General features: G+C 40.6%; 1 protein-coding gene and 1 pseudogene across 1 annotated transcript in view; one reads left to right on the top strand and one right to left on the bottom strand.

The window, feature by feature from the left end:
* The first annotated feature begins 479 nt into the window (after positions 1 to 479).
* Positions 480 to 24,768, top strand: part of CHN1 (chimerin 1) — a 195,217-nt gene continuing 170,928 nt past the window's right edge. The window contains exons 1-2 of the mRNA XM_027589622.1: positions 480 to 663; positions 796 to 992. Of these exons, the coding sequence (XP_027445423.1) occupies positions 974 to 992 (19 nt within the window). The 5' untranslated portion in view covers positions 480 to 663; positions 796 to 973. The remainder of the gene's footprint in view (positions 664 to 795; positions 993 to 24,768) is intronic.
* On the bottom strand, positions 5,756 to 6,231 carry LOC113919836 (annotated as a pseudogene).

Here is a 24,768-nt window from a genome sequence, read left to right as displayed (position 1 = left end):
TACTCCCAGGGGCTCCCAAGTCCGAGTGTAAGGGAAGGCAACAGTCAGGGTCTCTGTTCGACTCCAGGCTCCCTTTCCGAGTCCCGGAGCTTCAGGTCACCGGCTCCAGACTCTCCGTTAACCCCGAGGGCGCCGGGCGGGAGATTTATCCTCAAACGAACCCGATCCCCGGATGACCCTGCTTGGGAGACTTGGATTCATGGAGCATCCTCCTGTGACTCTTCCTCTTTCGAGTAACAGCTCCGTTTTTCTCCTCTCCGCGCCTCCTCAAATCCCATTCAAGAAAAATCCCAGGGATTTCAGCTAAAACGCACACCAACCCCGCCCCCCGCCGGGCTCCCGGAGGCCGCCTCCCCAGCGGCTGGGGCGGCTCCTCCCGGCCCGCGGCAGGAGGGGCGCGCGCCCCCGGCCCCCGCGCGCGCCCGTTGCTATGGGAACGCACTGAGTTCGGCCGCCCGAGGGGGAGGCACGAGGAGGCGCAGGGGCAGATCCAGTGGGAGACGCTATCGCAAGATGGCGTCTGCGAGGCCGCGGGATGCGGAGTGAGCGCGCCCCGCCGGGGGCCCTGCGAAGCTGCTCCTCTCCCCGCCGCCGCCGCCGCCGCCACTGCGGCGCCGCCTCTCCGCCTGCCATTGCACCGCGGCCAAGCCTCCCGCCTCGCAGGTACTGCCGCCCGCGCGCGCGCTCCGCGTCGTGCACAGATGGCAGCGACAAGTGCCGGCTTGCCTAGGGCTAGCGGGTCTCCCCCGGTGCGGGTGCGCCTGACAATAACGCATAAATAACTTTTTCTTGCAGCGGCACCCTGCGCCCCGGCCTGCACCCTCCCCGGGCTCCCGCGCCCCACCACGCCCCTCCCGACTCCCCGCTCCCTCCGAGGTGTGAGCGCTTCGGGCCGATGCGGTGATCTCTGGCCCGCCCGGGAGGAGCGCGTGGACCTGCGGGCGGCGGCGAGCAGTTGGCGAGCGCCTTTACAATGGCCCTGACCCTGTTTGGTGAGTACAGCCCTTTGCCCGCGCCCCTGCAGGTGGGCCGCGCCCCGGGGGCGGGGGCCCGGAACGCCCGGGTAGGGGATGCGGCGCGCGGTGTCGGGCGCGGGCCCGAGCCGGGGAGCTGGGGCGCCCCGGGCGCCGGGCTTGCTCCCTCGCGCCTCTCCCATTGTTTCCTCTCCAGGCAGGGCCGATGGGCGTGTGCTCCCTGGCCAATTCTGGGCTGGGAGTCTGTGAGGTACTGGGTGTTTTGTAAACGCAGGATTCTTTAAGATGCCAACTTGGGAGCGAAGTTAGCTGGTTGTTTCCAAACCTACGTTTCTCAAGTCAGTAAATAAAGATCCTGGAAAGTTTATTTATTTTGAACAAGATGTCTGTGCATCCCAGTCTCCCCGGAATTGCCAAATGTATGTGTTGAGTCTTGTCGGATTTTGGGGCGGATTTTTTGGAGACGGTGTATTTCGTTGGAAACAAGAATAAGTGGTGAACTGAATATTTGTTAAGATGGAAAATGTTTGCTCTAACAAACACGAGAGCAGACAGAAGAAAGTTCGTTCCTGGAAGATAAGTGATCTTGGGAGAATAACTTTGAGTATTTTAGGAAAGAAATGTTATTTCTGTGATGTAATTACTGCAACACTATTGTTTCAGTGGTTAAGACTTCAAGGTGTTTTTTGTTTTTTTCCCCCTGGAAGCTATAATGACAGTGGGTTGGGAAGAAGGGCTGAAAAGATAAATTGTGTCCTATTACCCAAATAGACTATGGTACACATGTACCTCCCTTTAAGAAAACTCAGTATGTGAAAATGTGGATGTTCAAAGTAGTATGGTATGTACTAATGTGAAACTGATAGCTACACCGACGGTCTTAGTAAGTTACTCACAGTATCAAGTTTCCAGTTATGTTTTAATTATGTCATTTGATCAAGCAAGTTATAGGCATCACATACCACAAATGCTTTTTCATATAAATTAGAGTGAATTAATCTTCTGGAATCAAAGAGTTACATTTATTTAATCATCTTATTTTATAAATTAAATTCAGATGCAGGGAGACTATTTTCCAAGGTCACATGGCCCTTTTGTGGCAAAACTGAGCCTAGAACACAATTTGCCAGTCTGCAGTGAGGGGTATGTTTACTTTGCCAGAATACCCACAGTACTAGAAATGACATTTCTTATTTGGTGTTGGTTCTTCATAGGTGCTTTAAAAAAATGTTTCTTCTTTCTCTGAAAGAAATAAAAATCTCACTGTTGTTTTTCAATAATTTGTGTCTAATCTGCATCATCTAGTAGAGCATTTTTTCTTAAGTGTGGATTTTTCTTTTGTACCAAAGTTAAAAATGGTGGAAGACTTGGTTGGTATTTTCTCTACAGGCAAATTTCCCCTTAAACTAGTTTTATTTATTTATTTTGCTAAATTCATTTTCCTTTCTAAAGAGAGTATGTATTTCTAGGTTTGTTTTCAAAGGTAAGGTTTACGAAACAGCCACTTTTCGAATGCTGACATTCTCAGTGATTAAACAGATAAATTGGAGAGAGACGGAGTGAGGGATAAGATACTTTCAAAAGGATTCCTAAATTATTAAATCTTTAACTACTGAAGTAGAGATGAGGAAAGGGAGGGCACGGATTTGACCTCTACTAGATAAGCCAGTCCCACCTCTCAGAATGAATAAAGTGTCTTTAGCATTTTAAAGTCAACATGTGGGAAAATAGAATTTAATTTACAAAATCAAATTTGGTTACAATTTTTAAAAATATTTCCCTGTTATAAAGGAAAGTACAGCTGTGTGCAGAGGCTATTTTTCAGTAATGATAGAGCAGTAGCTGTCATTGAACACCACTCATCAGGCCTCTCTGTTCAAAATGTAGATTCCTATGCCCCTAGACCCACAGAATCTGCACTTCTAGGAGAAGGGGATTATAAAGGGACTCCCCTGTGATTCTGTCATCCTCACATTTGAGAACCATTGTATTAAAGATAAAAATATGAGATTGCTCAAATTTGCCCAATTCAAAATGACCTTTGTATCTATTAGGAGCAGTCCCCGATGGTTAGAAGAAATGGATTTCATTTTAGATATAACAGTTGACCCATCAACAACATGAGGATTAAGGGTGCTGATCCGCCATGCAGTCCAACATCTGAGTTTTAACTATTCACTCCCCAAAAACCTAACTAATAGCCTGCTGTTGATCAGAAGCCTTACTATAAACAGTTGATTACTACGTATTTTTTATGTTATATGTATTATATACTGTATTCTTATGATAAGGTAAGCTAGTGAAAAGAAAATGGTATTAAGAAAGTCATAAGAGAAAATACATTTATAAGTACTGTACTGGTTTTATCGAGAAAAATCCACATATAAGTAGACCCATGCAGTTCCAATCTGTTTTTCGAGAGTCAGCTACCTTTTTTTTTTTAAGATTTATTTATTATTTGAGAAAGAACTCACGGGGGTGCGGGGGAGGGTGGCAGGAGAGGGGCAAAGGGAGAGAGAGAATCTTGAGCAGAGTCTCTCCTGAGCTTGGAGCCCCATACGGGGCTCCATCTCATGATCCTGGGCCGAAATCAAGAGTCAGATGCTTAACTAACTGAGCCACTCAGGAGCCCCAACTGTACTACTTTTTAACTGGGTTAGTCAGAATTATCTCATATCCCTTTATATTTCCTCTTAATAGCCAACTTAGAGCAGAGGAGCACTGAGATAATAAGGTTTTGTGTGATGGTAGTTAAGAGCGGGTAGGACAAACCTAACCAAATAGCCGTCAGAGTCAGAGCTCAGGAGAGTTTCTACCAAAGCCTTCCCAGCGCAACCACTGCCAGGACCCTACTTTGTGTATCATGGGTGTGTTAGTCGGTGAGGCTAGTGTCTTAAGTCTGCTTGGACTCCTGTAGTGAAATACCATAAACTGGGTGGCCTACACAACAAACATCTATTTTCCTGAAGTTTTGGAGGCTGGGAATTCTAAGACTAGCGAGCCAGCAGATTCACTTCCTGATGAGGGCCCTCTTTCTGGATTGTGGACATCCATCTTTTTGCTGTGTGGAGAGATGGGAAAGGAAGGTCTTTGGTCTCTTCTATGGGCACTAATCTCATCATGAGGACCCTGCCTTCAAGACATCATTTAAACTCATTTCCCCTCCAAGGCCTCATCTCCACAGATACCATCACATTGGGGATTAGGGCTTCAACATAAGAGTTCATTGGAGGACACAGTTCAGTGCATAGCAGCCAGCAGTAGTCTAGGGCTTTTGTTTATTTTAAATTTATTTTATTTAGAAAGAGAGACGCAAGTGTGGGTAGGGGGAGATGGGGCAGAGAGAGAGAATCCTAAGCAAGCTCCATGTACAGCACGGAGCCCGACTCGGGGCTTGATCTCACAACCCCTGAGATCATGACCAGAGCCACAATCAAGAGGGGGGTGCTCAACGGATGGAGCCACCCAGACACCCCTACGTTTTTTTTTTTTATGTTTTATGCTTCCATCCAGGTTTTGTTTTTATCATTGTAAAGAATGTTCTTTTTATAGGATGTTAGTGAAAGTTAGCTTCGTTTTAAAAAAATGAGGGGCGCCTGGGTGGCTCAGTCGTTAAGCGTCTGCCTTCGGCGCAGGTCATGATCCCGGGGTGCCGGGATCGAGCCCTGCGTCGGGCTCCCTGCTCAGTGGGAAGCCTGCTTCTCCCTCTCCCACTCCCCCTGCTTGTGTCCCCTCTCTTGCTCTCTCTCTCTCTCTCTCTGTCAAATAAATAAATAAAATATTAAAAAAATAAAGTGAGAGCCACTAAAATTACCCAGTACAATTTTACATTGATAGACTTTTAACTTTTTTTCACCTAAGTATGGTGTAGCAACTCAAAATATTTGTCAAATTAAGCTGAAGAGTGAAAACTGTCTTATGTCTTATCTTTACTATTAATCACCTTTGCTGCTTAAAAAGATATTTTTAAGGCAAATTTCTCTTTTATCTGTGATAGGAGAACTAGACTCCAATTTTTCCTGATTTTACAGTCCCACTTGGGAGTTGAAAATATGCATTTTTGAAGGTTCAGGACTTTGCCAGCATTTTTTTCCAGCTTGCAGATGAATACACCTCTCAATCATCTGCATCAATACAAATAATTTTTAAATCCTCAAATCCTAAAAATTATCCAAATGTAATTCATACTCTGCTCACTCAGCTTGCTCATCTGTTCAACATACATCTATAGCAGTGTGCAAGAGACATGGCCCTGTCTTCTTAGAGCTTACCTTCCAAAACTATAGTGTATGTCCCTAACTACTTATTTCCAATAGGGTTTGTTACAACTTCCCTGACAGAGAAACACATGTTCTCTAATAATTGCTGGGCTAGACAGAAAGTCTCAGGTCATGATTTAGGACGTTTTAGCCTGTGTACCTAGCAGAACGCCCTGACTGGCCACACCGATAAAGCCCTATTTGACAGAGCTGGGTGAAAAAGCATCCTGCCAGGTTATCCTTTGGCAAGAATGTCTGTCATTTATAGCTAAATGGGCCTGTGATTTACAGCTCAGATACTGAGATTGGGAACTCCATTACAGCTAGGCTCGCTGAATCCTGAGTAACTATCTGGGTAGAACCAGCTCTGGCAGGGCCCCCTCTCCCATTTTTTTTCCTTTTTCCTTTCATTTACCAGTCACTATCTTCACTACCACTGATCTATGATCCAATACCTAGGATTTCGCTGTAATTTCTTTCTTTCTTTTTTTGGTGAAAAAAATTTAGCCAGCTGGACTCAGGTTAGATGATTCCAATTTTGTTGGCAACATCCAAAGCATCATAGTCAGGAGCCAGTCGAACATACGCCTTCTTCTCTCCATCAGGCCTGAACAAGGTGTTGACCTTGGCCATGTCAATGTCATAGAGCTTCTTCACAGCCTGTTTAATCTGGTGCTTACTGGCCTTGACATCCACAGTGAACACAAGTGTGTTGTTGTCTTCTATTTTCTTCATGGCTGACTCAGTAGTCAGGGGGAACTTGATGATGGCATAGTGATCAAGCTTGTTTCTCCTGGGGGCGCTCTTTCGAGGATATTTGGGCTGCCTCTGCAGATGCAGTGTCTTGGGTCGTCGGAATGTAGGTGACGTGCGGATTTTCTTTTTTTTTTTTTGTGACCGTGGATGCCTTTCAGCACCGCTTTCTTGGCCTTCAAAGCCTTTGCTTTGGCTTCGGCTTTGGGAGGGGCAGGGGCTTCCTTCTTAGCCTTCAGCGCCATCTTCGTAAAAGGGATTTCCAAGGCCTCGCTGTAATTTCTAACCTTTCCGTAGACTCTGGTACTGCCCTGGAAACCTTTTCATTATGCTGCCCAACGCACCTACCTTTGGGCATCTTTATAGAGATCCTTTGGAGCAGTTAAATGGTAATGGTGCATTCTTTGTGATGTAGTTAGGAAACTTTCTGATTTCCTACGACTGTCTTAGCATTAAAATTCGTTTTTCTTTTTTAAAGTAATCTCTGCACCCAACATGGGGCTCGAACTCACAACCCCGAGATCACGAGTTGCATGCTCCACTGACTGAGCCAGCCAGGTGCCCCTAAAATTTGTTTTTAAAAAGACAACTGCATTTTCAGTATGATTTATTTGACCAAAAGCCAATTTTATAGGAAACTACTTGACTAGTCTCTGCTCACATTTTTTTTTTCAGATGTTGCTCATCAAAGAATATGAGAAGGACTTACCTAAGCAGCAGGGTGGTCCAGTAGTGAGAGCCCAGTTACTTTTCTGAGAATGTTTCATCTTTTCAGCTGTCATTAAAGTCACCATCCCTATTTAAATACTTGTGCATATTCTCTTACTGGTATCAAAAACTTAGTATCTCAGCTTTAAAATTTTTCTTTTAATGTGTGGAGATTTGGTACTATGTAAGAGAGAGAAAAGAGTTCTAGTTGCTGTAACTGATGGTTACCATCTGTGTACAGTGTAAAAGGAATATTGGTGATGCAGTCTTTTGAGTGACATCTGTCCCTGCAAGTAACAATCCTATTAGCATCCTAATCTTTGAGGATAGAGTGACATGTATAATTATAAAAATTTGACACATCTGTCATAAGAGCTTCAATTTCTTTATATCTGTAATTGTCTACCTTTTTAAAAATCACCCTTCATGAGACTTTTAGGCATTTTTTCTTATTTTTTTAAAGATTTTTAAAATTTATTCATTTGAGAGAGAGACACACCACACACACACACACACACACACACACGACGAGTCGGGGTGGGACAGAGGGAGAGGGAGAGAGACAGCGGACTCCCTGATGAGCGGCGAGGACCCCCAGGTCAAGACCTGAGCCAAAGTCAGAAACTTAGCTTAACCCAACTGAGCCACACAGGCGCCCCTAGGCATTTTTTCTTAGTTGTTTTCTCCATGAAACTTTAATAACAGAGATATACTGTCTCTCTGTTTACACACTGTGTGTATATCTGCTTTATGCACAAAAGTAAGTGTTTTGATCCCCATAAACTAGTTTTTGCTCCCTTGAAGGCACTATTACCTTCATTGAGAATAATGTGTTTTAGACTAAAACAATCATAAGAAAAATAGGCAGAAAAATACTGTTTGGTCATGCTTTGTATGTCGGATAATAATAGTTTTGAAGGAATGACATTAGTAGAAGTTGTACATTTTTTATCAGATTGGATTAACCTAAGAATTAGCAGTTTGCTATCATCTTGAACGGCCATAATGGCGATTTCCTTGCCAGGTTAGGGTTTGTGTAGCTTTTCTCAAAGTCCCTCTAGTAATAATAATATACTTTGATATGGGTAATTGATGTTTTCTCAGTCTTATATAAAGTATTGGTAACAGCACCTTTAAAAAAATTTATTGTTTATCTGCAATATATAAACTAAATGAAGTCACTGAACTTTTCTGTGCAAACCCAACTCAAGACAAGTCATTGAGCCTGATCTTACCAGTCATAAGTCATTCTTACATAGAAAATGATTCCCATAAGCTTTGTTTTTTATTTATTATTTTTTTAAGATTTTACTTATTTATTTGACAGAGAGATACACACAGAGAGAGAACACAAGCAGGGGACCTGGGATCATGACCTGAGCCGAAGGCAGATGCTTAATGACTGAGCCACCCAGGCGCCCCCAGAAATTACTATTTTTTTTTTTTAAAGATTTTATTTATTTATTTGAGAGAGAGAGAGAATGAGAGACAGAGAGCACGAGAGGGAAGAGGGCCAGAGGGAGAAGCAGACTCCCTGCCGAGCAGGGAGTCCGATGCGGGACTTGATCCCGGGACTCCAGGATCATGACCTGAGCCGAAGGCAGTCGCTTAACCAACTGAGCCACCCAGGCGTCCCGAAATTACTATTTTTTAAAATAATGGTTTTATATCCAGGAACCTTTTGGAGCTTTCACATTTTTAGAAAGTTTTTTTTTTTTCCTTTTATTCTCCAAGAAACAAAAAACAAAATAAAAAATTGATAGCTTAAAAATGCCCAAGCCTGTTTTGAATAGTTGTTTTAAATTTAGAAAAGTAAGCACTTCTTGGAAAGAATTAATGCAGACTAGTTGGGTTAGTGGGAGAAGGGAAGATGAGTCAGCCCCCCCCCCGCCCCGCCCCGTGTGGCTGGCTGCTTAGTAGCCTGGCAGGGGGCCACCTCATTGTGTTTCTTCTAGCTGCACTGAAGGTTGTCCTTTCCCTTTCCACTCTGACTTTTTAACCTTTGGATTTCATTGGACCCTATCTATTTCATGGTGTAAAACAAGTAGAAGAAAAGATGTAGTCCAAGAAACATATCTCTGCATGAATAGATTTTCATGACCACAGACCTGACATTTCAAAAACAGCTGTTTCTTTTCTTTAAGCTGCTAATCTCTTTTTTTTTAAAAGGTCTGTTTATTTATTAGAGAGAGAGAGTACGTGCCTGAGCATGTGCACGCTGGTGGCGGGGGGGGGGGGGGCGAGGAGGGACAGAGGGAGAGAAACCCAAGCTGACTCTGCACTGAGCACAGAGCCTGCTATGGGGCTCGAACTCACGTCCCCGAGAGGAGGGCCTGAGCCCAGTAGGTAAGTGGTGTAGGTATCCGTTTGAGCAATATGTAAATAACTGCCTGACTGAAGTATTTCGCCTGCAGACCTTCCATAGTGAATGAATTTAATACCATTGTACTACAATTGAAGCATGGATTCTTAGCATGTTACCTATGAGGAATGACATGCTAGATACAGATACTTATCTTCATATAGCAAGAGAGAATGATTTTAATTTGTGGACCGAAGATCTTAAAGTAGAGCAAGCATTTTGACTGAGAGAGCTGCACTGTAAGAGAAAAGAAAGTGGCGGGTTTTATGTAGAGTGTGAGACACTACTAAGAAGGACCTGAAGGGGGCTGGTGTATTAAGAATAAGAACAGTGTAAAAGCCCAGGGCATTTGGGATTAGGGGCAGGAATGGATAGTACCATAGAGTGAGAGAAGGAAGCAGGAACAAGAGGTGTACTATTTCCTAATTCTTTTCTAAGGATAGCTCTGAGGCTTAGGATGGGTCATCTTTTGTGATTTGTTTACTCATCTGTTCAATGAATTGAGGACCTAAAATGTGCCACATATGTCTTAGTTTCTGCCCTCAAAGAATTTATGTTTGCAGTTGAGGGAGACAGGACAATAAAAAATGTATTGTGTGGGGTGCCTGGATGGTACAGTTGGTTAAGTGTCCCATTCTTGGTTTCGGCTCAGGTCATGATCTCAGGGTCATGAAATGGAGCCCCGAATTGGCTCCATGCTCAGCGTGGGGTCTGTTTGAGATTCTCTATTTCCCTCTCCCTCTGCCCCTCCCCTCTGCACGCTAACGCATGTGCATTCTCTCTCTCTTTTCCTCTCTCTCTAAAATAAATAAATCTTGAAAAAAATGTATAGTGTGCCAGGTGGCTAGTGCTATGAAGAAGTATAAAACAGGGTGAGGAGATGGGGCTAGCTACATGGCAGCATGGTCAGGGAAGACCTCACAGTCGAGGTGGATTTTGAGCAGAGACTTGAAGGACGTGAGGGAGTGAGTCATGTGAAGTGGGGGCATTGCCTAGGTTATTTTTTAGAGGGAGAGGGAGAGTGAGAATCTCAAGCCGACTCCCTGCTAAATGCAGGGCCTGATGTGGGGCTTGATCCTACGACCCTGAGATCATGACCTGAGCCGAAATCAAGAGTTGGACACTTAACCAACTGGGCCACTGAGGTGCCCCACCTTGAATCCGTTTAAACATTTGCTTTCATTTATCTTTTTTCTTCCTTTATTATTTTGAATTATTCTTAATATGTTAGAGTCCATAATTGGAAATTTAAACCTGCCTCTTAGAATTTGGTTAGTCTAACAGTTTACTTTTCCACTCCTCCAGTGGGTCCCCATCACCATTAAGATTAAGTCCAAATTCCCTAGTTTGCATATAAGGCTTTTAGGATAGGACCCCTGCTTACCTGTCTCTTACTGTCTCCTCCTCAGGGGCTGCTCTTCAGCTATACTGAACTACTTGAAGTTTCCAGAAGGGATTGCACTCAGTGTGCCTTTGGCACAGTCATTTCCCAAGTCCTTCTTTGCACTCACTCACCTCTACACATCTTGCAAAACTCAACTTGAATAGTCTTCTCTTCTAAGTAGTCTTCCTTTATGAGTTAGTAACACCTTTTCTGCATCCATTGTGCCCCGCACACATCTCTGTCCTACCACTTATCATGTGGTGATATAGTGGTTAGATGTATTCTCTTGTCTTCCCTGTTAGATGAAGTTCCCTAATGCGAAAGCTATGGATTTCTTGTTTGTGTCCTTAACAACCACCACAGTGTCTAATGCATTCCAACTACTCAATAAATACTTGAATGAATTTTGGATTTTACATTAGGCTGCTGTGTTTCTTAAATTTGGGAGTTAATATTAAGGTCTAAATCTATATGATACACACCCTCTACTGTTCATTTCTTTGTTCATTTGTTAATTTTTTTTTAATGCAGTAAATGTGCCATTATGTCATCCTTTGGTTCCATACTCTAATATGGATTTCCCAAGTGGAAGCTCGCAAGGGCTTGAATAAAATGGAAATCTCTCTGGGAGCAGATTCTTTGAGGTTTAACTATAGTATTACTAACCATCGGCAGATGTTTCTAAATTATTTGGCATAATTAGATAACAAATTCCACTTCATTAAACTATTGTTCCTTTTCATTTCAGTAGTACAAAGGAATTGCACATAAATTAGCTTGGTTTGTTCACGTTTTACCCTCACGGTAGGGAACATAATCAAATTGAATAGGAATTCAGTATGAAAATGGCTAACTTAACCTTTTAGAGGTCTGAAAATGAAAACATACAGTCTTTCTCCCATAATAATAATAAATCTGGGTGCTACATAAGCATTCCTATTAGTTGTCATAAGTTTATTAGAAGAGCAGATACAAACAACAGTTCAAACATTCATGTTTTTAATGGATAAAAGAAAATTTTTATTTGTTAGTCATTAACACCTCTCATTACTCCAGAAAGAAATGGGGTGATTTACAAAAAAAGTATAATGCAAGAGGACTGAAAACAATAAGCGTAGGAATTCGTTTTTCTCTGTCTTGTCTCATTTCCTTGTCTTATTTCCTGCTCTCCCCTGGATCGTCTCCCTTACATCACAGCCATGCTTTCCTACTCAGTGTGAGAAAGCCTTTCCTCAGCTTTGGGACCCACTTACGTACCAGCATGAGAATTGTGCTCCACCTCTTAGCGGAGGGTTATGGAAGGAGCATTCTCTATGCCCCACTGCCTCTTCCTGCATGGCCTGTCTACACCATCGCTTCTCAGCCACTGTTTGATTGTAATAGTTTGGTGTTTGGGAATTTCATTCAGCACGGAGAAAAGAAAGGTGGGCAGCTCTGAAGGAAAAAAAAAATTTCTGACACTTGTTTAAAGAACAAGGAAGACTTTACTCAGGACTGTCGTGACAGGTGTCAAGAGATGGGGCTTAACTCTGAATCTGAGAACAGGGGAAGATTTATAGCCAAGGTGTTAGGGGATGGAAAATTATTAAGAGGAGACAAGGTAGGGGGAATTCTTGCCAAACTGACCCAACAGGATTCTTGGTGAGGGCAGACGAGGCTGATGAGATATCAAGGGTCGGGGGTGAGGAATTTGATCAGATATCAAAGGTCGGAGGATTCTCTCTAAAGCCACTTAGCGGATTTCTTGCTCAAATGGCTTTGCAGGCCTGGTGAGGCCTCGGGGTCAAGGCCGAGGCTAGTCAAGAAGAGGGCTTGGAGGAGCCTGACTCGGGTTTGGTCAAGGAGAGCCTCCTGCCACAGCTACCACCTCATGTTCGGCTTCTGTTTGGCCGGAAGTACTTTCTCAGTGAGTAGCCCCTGATCAGTGGCTTCCCCTCAGTCCCCATATTTGATCTTGCTGCAGTCTCTGCTATCTTTGACTGCCTCTTTCTTCTTGAAACTTTTTTCTCTTGTCTTTCAAGACACTGTGTCCCCTGATACTCCTTTTCTTCCCTTTGTTCCTCGGTTTCTTCTCTTTGCCGCCTGAAATGTCTGCTTTTCAAGAACCGGCCTCCCTTTCTCGCTAGGGAGTCTTCAGGCTTCAGCAGTGCGCACCGGGCGGGTGATTCCTGAGTCTCCATCTCCAGCCCTGCCCTGGCACCCCGCTCCAAATCTCCGGCAGGATTTCTTGCGCACTCCAGACGGCACGTTCCCAGTGCCAGATCCTTAGCTCTCCTTCTTCCGTCCTCCCTCCCTTGTCTCTGTACCCAGTGAGCTGTCAGCTCGTGCCCATTCTGCTTTGCTCCGGCTTCCATGTCTGTGCCCTTGTCTGCATTTCTGGCGCTCGCTCTGCCCTTCCTTCAGTGCTGCAGTCGGTACCCCCCGCCCCCGCCCCCCATTCCAAAGGAAGCCCCGGCCTTCCGCATTCTTTATCATTTTATCTACAAATCTCTTGTGACATTTGCTGGTGGGTTCCTTTCACAGTAGTTACGTATCCTTATATCTTTCTAGGCGGATGATGTCTGTAAGGTAAGACTCATTCTTTCTCACTTTGTACTCAACAGTGCTTAGCACAGTGCTTCACACATGGTAGGTGCTCAAAAAATATTTAAGTGAATAAAGTAGTTCTTAAACCATGGTACTCATGTAGTTTATTTTTTATCTTTTTAGAAGATTTTATTTTTAAGTAATCTCTACACCCAATGTGGGGCTTGAAGTTACAACCCGGACGGAGATCAAGAGTCACCGTGTTCTACCCAGTGAGCCAGCCAGGTGCCCCGGTACCTCTGTAGTTTAACAATTTCCAGGGTAGAAACATAGAGCACTTGTTAATTTTTCCTATGACTTTACAATGTGTTAATCAAGTTAGCAGTAGTAAACATCTCAAAATCTCTCTTATATTGTTTTTGTTGTCTAATTATCTTCAGTCTTTAAAGGAAGAAATATGTGTATAAATATGTATTCCTGCAATATTGCACGTTGAGGACAGGACACATCATTTACTTAGGGATTGGTTGCTTTTGTCAGCTTGACTTTTTTGAAAAGTTTTTGGTGAAATTCTGGTTGAATTTATACTGCTTTATATCCTGTAAAAAAAAAAGTTTCTTCATCCTTTTTCCAACTTTCGAAGCGGAGGAGAAGAAACACTAAACAGGATCTGCAAACACAGGACTTGTTAATCCAGGTTCATTGGTTGGTCCTTTTAATGTTGTTGGGGGTCCAGTATTCAACTGGAAACCAAAACCTCCTTCTGGACAGACCAGACTAAATGTAAGGGGAATGTTGGGTACTTCTGGTTTGATCGCTCTTCTCTGTTCTTTTAGATCTTTTCAGGCTATGAGCAAGGAGGTGGTGAAGGGATGCCCTTCTTTGTTCCAGCCTCCCTTTTAGACCTTGATGGCTTAGCCAGGTTCACAGGATGTTTGGATATTAGTCCTCTATTTGTTTATTTAAAGATTCTATTTATTTATTTGACAGAGCGAGTTCACAAGCAGGGGGAGCGGGAGAGGGAGAAGCAGCCTCCCCACTGAGCAGGGAGCCCCACATGGGGCTCGATCCTAAGACCCTGGGGTCACGACCCGAGCCCAAGGCAGATGCCCAACGAACTGAGCCACCCAGGTGCTCCAGTCCTCTGTTTGAAAAATGGCTCATTAAGTGTCTTTAAAGTTGCTGAATAGAAGGCACAAAACAATGGAGTAAAAAGCTAACGCTAGTGATAGTTTTTCAGAATGAGCTGAAACCCAAAAAGAGGAAGTCAGTGGTTTATGGAACATTTCACATATTGCTGATAATATTTAATTGTGGAAAAAAAAGTTGGTGAAATTGACTTTGCCACTCCTATAAGTTTTTTTTGGTGATACATACAGCCTGTTTAAGTCTTTGAATGGCATTTGTTAATATTCTTAGGTTTGGATGTTGTAAGGATGCTCATTATTTATGTGTGCAAAATACGTAGTTAAACATAAGAGCCAAAAAAAAAAAACAATTCCTTTTTTTTCACCCCATCACAATATTTAGAAATTGACCAGACACTTTCAGTTATTTTCCTTGAATGAGAAATGATTCTCAACTTGTCTGTTCCCTCTTTTAGTCGAAATTAATAAGTTATTTCAAAAGAACAAGAAAAAGAAACAAGAGGGATTAATAATACAGTAATAGAAAGAAGGAAACAGACATCGCTATACAGGAGAGACTTGTAGAATACTTAGAGGCCTGTCGTCCTGAATTTCTCAGACAGATGGCTCTGCAGCTCTCTGGAGGGACCCAAGCCTCTTTCTTGCACCACCCCTCCCCTGCTGTTCTCGGTCTCTCCGGATGGAGGAGCTCTTGCTCTCTCTCTGTTACTGTCCCCCAGTTCCCCCCCCTGCCCCCTCCTTTCTCTCTCTCTCTCTCTCTCTCTCTCTCTCTCTCTCTCTCTCTCTCTCGACGGGGCAAACAGGTCTCAGGACTTATTCCTTTGGGGCAAGACCTCATTCGGCTCCAGGTGCCTTTGGATTTCACTCTTCTAATCAAAACTTTTCTCCTTTCATCTTGTTTTTCAAGTATAATAATTGATGTTAAGAAAACGGAGGCACTTGAAAATTGAAAAACAATTTTTAGAAATAATTTTGACTTAATTAAAAGTTAATGAAAGTCTCAGTAGAAAACATCCAATATTTTCAGCTTAAAATAAGCTATTTTCTGTTGCCAAGGGAAGAAGGAAAATTAAGGTATGTTAAGTGTATTAATATTAGTTTGCAAAAGAACATTCCAAGGTAGTTTTTTCACTGATAAAATTACATTTAAAATAAGTATGGAGTTTTAATATGTTGCTTACCATGTATTTTCAGCTGCTATAATTAGATGGCAAGGTATAATTTTTAAAAGTTGACATATTTATTTGTTTTAAAATTTAAACAGAAGGCTTATGGAAATATAATTAAACTGCATTTAAGTAACAATTCCTAGATTAAGAGACTAAGAATTTATAGTAGGTGAATTTCATCTAAATTTTTTTAATTGAGAAAAGGCAGCAGCTTTTAATAATAAATATCATCAAGTAGCGCTTTTTAAAAACTTTGATTTTAAGGCAGACTTAGAAATGGTAATATAAACTGAAATGAATGAAGTCTGCCACTTTAAACTCTTGTGTTCTGTATTTCAAATCTATTTCCTTAGGTTACATCTATCACAGACTTTTCCTAATTACAAAATAATCTCAAATTTTTCCTAATTACTAAAAATACAAAAAAAACCCCACGAACCTTGTATGAACTGGTATATTTAACAGTGTATTTGTTATCACTTTACATACTTTCTCTTTTCTAAAGAACTCAAACCAGAGAGTAAGTTTAATAAGCTTCACATTTTTTTTTCCAGTGCCTTATTATAAAAAGATTCACAGCCCCTGAGAAAGCCTCTATAGAAATATTATCTATCATATTGTCACAAGGCAACTAAAAATATTATGGTGGTTATGTTGTAAATAATCACTTATAAAACTCAAATAAGAAAAAAATCATTAGCAACACTAGCAAAATGGTATGCCCTGAGCTAATTTTATTAAAAGAGATGTGTGAGGCTACAGAAATTAAAAATGCTATGAAATAAATCAGCCTAGACTTTACCAAAGTAATATTCTCCCCTATCTCCCCCAAGTATTTAGTCTTTTCCCTCCTCCCATAAAGAAAATGTCGAACCATAACGCATATCTCCCTAGTTCTTCCCACCGTTAGTAGGCTTGGGTTTCCCTTTGCAAAGCAGAAAGCTCTCACAAAGCTTTGCATCTCAGAATGTCGTTAAAAAAAGATGAGTATTCTATAGACCTCCAGGCATTGCTGCATCATCAGCCAATAGCGGAACTGGAATTAAGCATCTTTCACCTAGGAAACTGGGGGAGAATCCTCAAGCAGATAGCATTGCTCCATAGCATGAGCTTGGATATCATTATGCCCGCCCCCCCCCCCCCCCGCCAAAAAAGAGTACCAGGAAAAAGAACCCTGAAGGAAAAATTAAGGAAGTCAGAAAGAAAAAATGTAAACCAAGGCCCACAACTCAGATGCCTGCAGTGGGCATAGGTAGCAGACAATAGGAGATATTGAGGAATTTCCTGATTTTAAATGTTGGTATTTAACTTGGGCCTTTAAAAAAAAAAAACACCGTGAGGCAAAGAAAACACATCTTTGGACTGGTGGTGAGGCAACTCCAGACTACTTGAAAATGTAGAATATTAATATTTCTTCTTTAATAATATATAAAATAATAAAATCATACTGTTTCTAAAGTCTAAAGAGAATCATGTAAACATGACTTTGGGGGCATTTCCTTTCCTATTTGTCTTTCATTTTTTTTGTTTTTGTTTTTTTAACATACTCCTAACTCAATTTGTAAACTTTTACTTATAAGGCACATGTACATGCATGCACACACACACACACACACACACACAGTAAATTCCACTGAATTTTCGAATTCTTGCTAACTTTTTTGATTTAGCTTTTATCAACAACAAAAGGCCTCAAAACTCATTCCAACTTCTCCTTTGCCTACATGCTTTTTTAATTCCTTTGGTATATAGATTCTCAAGCTTCATTATTGTGTAATATATCTCTGCAGCCTTAACTCCTGAGGATGTTGTAAAGATAAAATGTGACGATTTGGCTATAAATATATCAAGTGCTTTAGAAGAAAGCTCTTACCCCAAATCCGCAAATACACTTTATATTAGTATTTGGACCCTGGAAAATTAACCGTTAGTGAATACTTTGATTTAAATTAAAGTAACATTTTGAACATAGAGAATATGGTATTGAATAAGTATAAAAATTTGCTTCTCGAACTGTACTGATGAATATAGTAAAAATATTTCCTAGGAAGCCCACGAGATGGCGCTTGCCAACCTGTCCTCTGTTTTTCTTTAACCTAAGGAAATTCGGCAATAATGTAAGAAGAAACATCTAACTATTTATTTTAAATGTTAGAGTTTAGGTTTACAGAAAGCTTGACTCCTTAAAATTGATGAGCTTCAATTTAACATTTTGAAAGGTGTTCATTTCTATTACAGGAGTTAAGAGTCTTTGTTGAAGATTTTAAGGCTATTTTGAGAACGCTGGGATCTGTGTAATACAAAGGACTGCCTTCTAAACACTTATTTTTAAAGAATATATATGATTGGGGCGCCTGGGTGGCTCAGTTGGTTACACATCTACCTTCAGCTCGGGTCATGATCCCAGAGACCTGGGATCAAGCCCCACATCAAGCATCCCACAGGAGCCTGCTTCTCCCTCTCCCCCTCCTCTCCTCTGGTGCGCTCTCTCTCTCTCTCTCTCTCTCCCTCAAATAAATAAAATCTTAAAAAAAAGAATATATATGATTTAGGAGATGTAGTTTATATGTGTAGCCCCTAAACATTTAAAATATTGACATTTATAAGGACCTGGCCATTTAGTAATTGTTCTAAAATAATTGTTCTGTTGTTTGTTTAAAATCAGGAGGGTATACTTGGAATATAGTTTAGAATTTCTAATCAAGAATGAGATTTAATAAGGAACAGTAATGAAGGGCAACAGGAATCCATGCAGTCATATGTGGATTACATTAGGCTTCCTTTCTACCCCTGTATATTTAGCATTTAATTAACACTATTTTCATGGTTCTGTTTACTTTAACATCGTTGTTAGGGAAGGGAATTATATTGAAATTATGTTGAGGTTGCTAAGGGAAGTTTTATTTATTTATTTTTGCTAAGGGAAGTTTTATATTTTTTTATTGTTTTCTGAAATCCTAATCATAATTTCAATGAACAGAGCTATATTCATAAAAGAATAAGACAGGAAAATATATCCAGTAAAATTTAGAGCTAATTAGGTTTAGGTCTGTAGCATTCTATAGGCCTGATTTTTCTCAGGCTCATCATAAAAATGGTCAAGCAATAGAGTCCAAGGCATATTATGGAATACGAACAGTAAAAGGAACTTTCTGTTGAAAATGAAGTCAGACTTTTTGAAAAATTAAATTGAAGCTTATAACCAAATATTTTAGATGGTTGTGAAAGTAGTCATTTCTTTCACCATTCTTATGAAGGTTTTGGGAAGAAGGAATCTATTATATACAAAGAAAGAATCACTAAAGTTTTCTTTTTTTAAGCAATTATTGTATGTGCTGGCTGCTAAGCTTGCATAATAAATATGTTCTCTGGGGAGGCTGCACATTGAACCCGTTCCTTTGTGAGCTTGCCCTTTTCTGTATCAAGGGTGTAGTGTTCAGTTTCATATTGTCATCATTTCCATCATGCTGTTTGGCACAGGATCTGCTTTAAATGGGCTTATAAAACACCATCTCTTTAAAGTCAATAATTTTCATTGAATTTATGTGAACATTGAATTGAAGCTAATTTAGTTTCTGAGCTAAGGAACTTAAAGAGAAACATCGGTCAGAGAAATGTAATAGAGGAGCTGATAAAGCGGATGCACACACAGCGCATAGTGCTGATTCATCCACTGGCATCTTTGAATACTGAGATCTTAAGATTTTATTTTTAAAGTGCTTTGATTTTCCATTGATAAAATGAAGATTGCACTTTCAAATGTGCCCCTTTCCAGTCTTAAGAAAACAAAATTCAACTGAGTAAATATGAAGATCTACTTGGTTTTATTCAAAGATTCATGAATCAGTATCCCATCTAGCAAATACAAAGGAGCTCCAAAGGGCTGCAGGAGAGGAAAGATTTTTAAAGACAGAAAGGGATAGGACCAGGAAGTCATAAATGGGGGTGGGGGGGGAAGGATTATTTTGGGCAAGGTTACCTCTTGTAAAGAGGAAAGAAGAAGAAATAACTAAAATGTATCTAAGGGGCTATCAGGTGGATTACCTCACTAGTGCTGACCAGGGAAATTCCAGACTGATAACCCATCAAGATTTCATTCCTGGGGAAGGTTGAAACTGCAGTTAGGTTAGGCATTAAGCCTCGGGTTGGTGATGTGGACTCAGCACAAGCCACTCCATTTTGGGCCTGTTGGGTTTTTTGTTTTTTTTTTTTAAACACCTGGTTTTGGGGCGCCTGGGTGGCTCAGTCATTAAGCGTCTGCCTTCGGCTCAGGTCATGATCTCAGGGTCCTGGGATCAAGCCCCACATTGGGGGCTCCCTGCTCAGCGGGAAGCCTGCTTCTCCCTCTCCCACTCCCCCTGCTTGTGTTCCCTCTCTCGCTGTCTCTGTCAAATAAATAAATAAAGTCTTTAAAAGAAAATAAACACCAGGTTTTTTCCTAGAATTAAATTCTAAAAAATTCTGAAAATGAAAAAAAAAAAAGAAACCACAATAGAATTCTTTTCTTCTGTCTTTACATTCATACTATATGTTTGAGAACAAAGGAAATTTAAAGAGCTTAAACTGAAAGGTGTTCTTTGTGGGTCTTTTCCATCATTTTTAGAAATTGTAGACATGTATGTAAATGTCAAGGAAAGGATTCCCCTTTTCGGTTGGTCAACTGATTGACTTGTTTCTTCTGAATCCATGAGTTCTAAAGCTTGATTCTAGACTTAGATACATTTTAGTTATTTCTTCTTCTTTCCTCAAACTATGGAATGCTAACTTTACATTTGAAACCTCCCTGAGATTTTTGGCCTATAACAAGCACTATTTGAGATAATTATTGCACCCTCCTCAGACGTGGTCAGTAGAACTACTGATGTTATAGTAAGAACAATGGAATTTTAAGGAGCTGTATTTATTTATTCCTCAAGGAATTTTTTTTTCATTTTTAAAGTGTAACATACGGAGAGAAAAATACAAGATACACAGGCATATTTAAGTAAAATACACAAATAAGTAAACAAATAAGTGAAACACAGAAGTCCTAAGCTTGATAATTTGCCACAAAATGAACACACCTATGTAACTAGTACACTAGGTCAAGCATCCTAGATAGGACCCCTCCCCCCCCTTGGAGCTCCTCCCAGACTGACTTGTCCTGCCTCCCCAGAGGTGATCACTTTCCTGACATCTAACAGTAGAGACTAGCTTTGCCCATTTTTTAAAAACAGGTTTTGTTTTGTTTTTTACCCTCTTTCTGGTGGTGATGATGAAATGCTTTTTTATACTGAAGTCTTTAGTTGAATCCAATTAACCAAGTAAAACACTTCTGAATCTCATGGGAGGGGATTTGTATATGTAAGAGAACATTGTATTTTTAAAATACGTGTTTAATGATAACTTAAGACAATTTCCTCGTATAAAACTATTTTAAACTCCTGAGAGATCACAGTAACAGGTGAAGGTATGTGCTGTTGCCTATAGGAAAAGTGACTTACAGCAGGGAACATAAGCTTATGCTTGCTTATTTTCCCACCTGCCACCAGGGACAGAGGAGAATAAATGCATGGGGCTAGAGATTGCTGGGGGACATTTCTGTGTCATAAGCTGATATAACTATAAATATGATATTTCTTCGAACTCAATGTTATCTTAAAAATTAGGGAATTTTTATATTCTCCATAATTTGTCCATTTTTATTGTTCTTCCATATTAGAAAAGAAGTATTTATTAATTGCTTTCCTTAATTAATGGACAAAATGCTGATGAATTGACCTTTTTGGAAAACTGCATTGAATTAAAGAGTGTTCAGGTTCATATACATGTGTTCAAATGGGATGAATTTTTTTTTAAGATTTTTATTTTTATTTATTTATTTATTTTTAAAGATTTTATTTTTATTTACTTGACAGAGAGACACAGCGAGAGAGGGAACACAGGCAGGGGGAGTGGGAGAGGGAGAAGCAGGCTCTCCACCGAGCAGAGAGCCTGATGCGGGGCTCGATCCCAGGACTCCGGGATCATGACCCGAGCCGAAGGCAGACGCCCAACGACTGAGCCACCCAGGTGCCCCAGGAATGAATTTTTTTATTGCTTTGTGAGATGTGTTCAGGCAGTCGTTAGGAGGGATGCTGAATAGCTTGGGCATTGTTTTTGTGCTTCACTTAGTGGGAGTTTCAATAGGTGTGTCATCTGAGAAGCTAAACTGCTTTGTTGTATGGGAAACTGAAAGTCACTTATTCATGAGTTAACATCTTTTGTTCTCTCAAAAATAGTCGTTAAAGGAATACTTTCTGTGACGAAAGATAATGGCTCTGTGAAAGATACAGTGGCTTCTGGGGTGCTTGGTGGCCTTGCTGCTGACAACCGTCCACAGTGTTGCCTGTCTTCCTTTTAGCTCAATTTCTGGATATATGCCCATGAATTTTTCAGTTCATCTCAAAACTCTTGCTCTATCATCAAGCATTTTGCAAAATGACATGGCTACATAGATGTTATTATTAAAAGTAAATGAACAAAGACCAAATTATTAAAATTCTTTTCTAACGTGAAGTTAAAGAGCCAGACTAGCTTCCTCAATCAGCTGCTTAAGTAGATAGTTGAGCACATTAAAGGATATCATTTGATGAGGGCGTCTTTCTCTAATTTGGTCTCCTCCTTTTGCCACATATGGATTCAACTGTATACCCAAAACAAAATTTGGCCAAATTCTTCATTCAAGGTGATTCTTAAACTGACCTTTATGAAAGCTTTAAGTAGTTTTAAAATTGGCAAATTAGCTTGAGGTCGAGCTTCTTACTTTATTGTTCCTTGCTAAAATGTATTTACTGTTTAGTTGCAAAATATCTTTGCGGTTTTTCCTTCCAAATTTACATGATTGCAAACCACCGCATGAGTGATAATTGCATTGCAGGTATTTCTTGTCCAGATCTTCCTTGACTTAAGATGAGATTATGTTCCCAGTAAACCCATCACAAGTTGAAAATATATTTAATACACCTAACCTACTTAACCTTAAATGTGCTCAGAACACTTAGACTCGCTTATAGCTGGGTAGAATCCTCTAACACAAAGCCTGTTCTATAATAAAGTATTGAGCATCTCATGTACTTTATTGAATACTGTACTGAAAGTGAGAGACAGAATGGCTGTGAGCATATCGATTCTTTGCCCTTCATGATCGCTGGCTGCCCGGAGCTGTGGCTGCCATTGCCCAGCATCACGGGACAGGGTCCTACCACACAGGGCTGGCCCAGGAAAAGATCCAAATTCAAAACTGAAGAGTATGGTTCTACTCAATGCATATTGAGTAGAACGATGCCCATTGTCATAAAGCTGGCAAATTGTAAGTTGAAGCATCTTAAGTCAAGGAGTGTCTGTATATAAAAAATATAAAGGTTCGGGTTAATTTGTTCACAACAATTTGTCTATTTTAAAAATTATTTTTTAGTGCATCTTATGCCTTTTGGATGATGACTGCAGACTATGGCTTATTCATTAGATGCGGTTGAGGAAAAACATAGCATCCTAATCAGCATAATAAAACTAGGTGTATACCTCATCTGAATTTCTTTTTTTCTAATCATTTGTACTTCAAAATGTACTGTAAGCTTAATTATGCACCCTTTTTTTTTAAAAATCATGCTCCCATTTGAAAACAGTCTTAAAATCATAATAAATACTGTAAAATTTCACCTGCAGAAACAGAATTTCAGGTATTTTTATGTTCTGGGAACTCGAAATGCCAGAGAAGTGGGACTAAATGCAGTGTTTATAAACCTGACCGTGTGCAGTTGCAGCAGGAAATTGAACTGATGTGTGGGAGTTCCTGAGGGTTTTCGTTTGTTTGTTTCAAGTAAATAAGCAAGCAAAACAAACATGGATTCCTAGGGTGAAAGCTTTTTTTTTCCCCCTAAATCTTGCTGTTGGGTCCTCCTGTTCTCTTGGTGGACTGAAGATAGCAGAGATGATGTTGCTCAGTGTTACTAGCCTTTTTCTCAGAGCACTAGCTTTTATTGTTCACTTAGACTTGACAGCAAGAATAATACTCTAATAACATAAAAGTGCCAATGGTCCCAGTTACATTTTTGTACAGAAGCATTTCTATTCTTAGGGCTTTTGTAACCTCCCTTTTCCCCAGGGAAGAACAAGAATCCTCTGGGAATAGAAAAATTCCAAAATTATAAATCTTGGCATAAAATTGCTTTAAAAAAAGGTGCTATGTCAATCCTGTGTACAGCCTAAATATTGCTTTGTACCCGGTGGGGTACAGGTGACCAGAGCCTGCCAGTTTCCTGGGCTGGCTGTAGAGAAAGAAGAATGGAGAGGACTGTGATTTTAGGTCGAGTGACATTAAGTTGGTCTTCTTTTAAAATAAATATTTATTTATTTATTTTTAAAGATTTTATTTATTTATTTGAGAGAGAGAGAATGAGAGAGAGAGAGCACGAGAGGGAAGAAGGTCAGAGGGAGAAGCAGACTCCCCGGTGAGCAGGGAGCCCGAGGTGGGACTCGATCCCAGGACTCCAGGATCATGACCTGAGCCGAAGGCAGTCGCTCAACCAACTGAGCCACCCAGGCGCCCTAAAATAAATATTTAGCATATTATCCAGAACACCTCCCATTGCTCATGAGTGTTTCATCAAATGAGGTAATTACTCTGTGTATCAAGAACAGGTTATTGGGGCACCTGGGTGCCTCAGTCTGTTAAGCGTCTGCCTTCGGCTCATGATCTCAGGGTGCTGGCATCGGGTCCTGCGTTGGTCTCTGCTGTGTGGGGAGTCCACTTCTCCCTCTGCCTCTCCCTTCACTCATTCTCTCTCTCTCTCTGTCAAATGAATAAATAAAATCTTAAAAAAAAAAACACGTTATTTTGGTTGATAATGATAATACCTCTCACAATTTTGTTTCTCTTCCTCTTTCATTGTAGACCCACTGAATCCTATGTAAAATATACCGAATGTTCGTAAAATTTAGTAAATGGCAAAGTGGGCTTGAAATTGGCTCTCTTGGTATCCATTAGCAACTCTATGGTAACATTTCTCACACTGCATTGTGATTATTTAATGTCTTTTTTCAGGCCTTAACTATGGAATTCTCAAGTATCAGACTGTGTTCTATTCACATTCATTTCTAATTTAGCCCTAGGTCTCATCCGTAGTGTACTTGGTACATGTTTGATGGGTGGATGAATGAGATTTTATCTGATTGCAAGTAATGCAGATTTTCTTCTTTTGAGTCATTGAAAGTTTGGCTATCATTTTGATTTCCTGGATATTTTGAAACCATTTTGTTATATTTTATGAATTTATTATTATTCTAGTCAGTATGGAGAGTAAGGGATAATATACTGAGAACAATTTAAAATTATTGTGTATCATTAACTACATTTCACACTAGCTAGAATTTATCAGATGTATTTGAAATCTAGAATCTTTATTGCATTTTAACAAATGCCAGTGTAAGAAAAAGAACCAGAAGTAATGATAAACTAGAACTGA

Source organism: Zalophus californianus, chromosome 3, assembly GCF_009762305.2.
Source record: "Zalophus californianus isolate mZalCal1 chromosome 3, mZalCal1.pri.v2, whole genome shotgun sequence".
Taxonomy (NCBI): domain Eukaryota; kingdom Metazoa; phylum Chordata; class Mammalia; order Carnivora; family Otariidae; genus Zalophus; species Zalophus californianus.
Note: the sequence above shows the minus strand (reverse complement) of the source record. Positions and strands in the feature narration are given on the sequence as shown.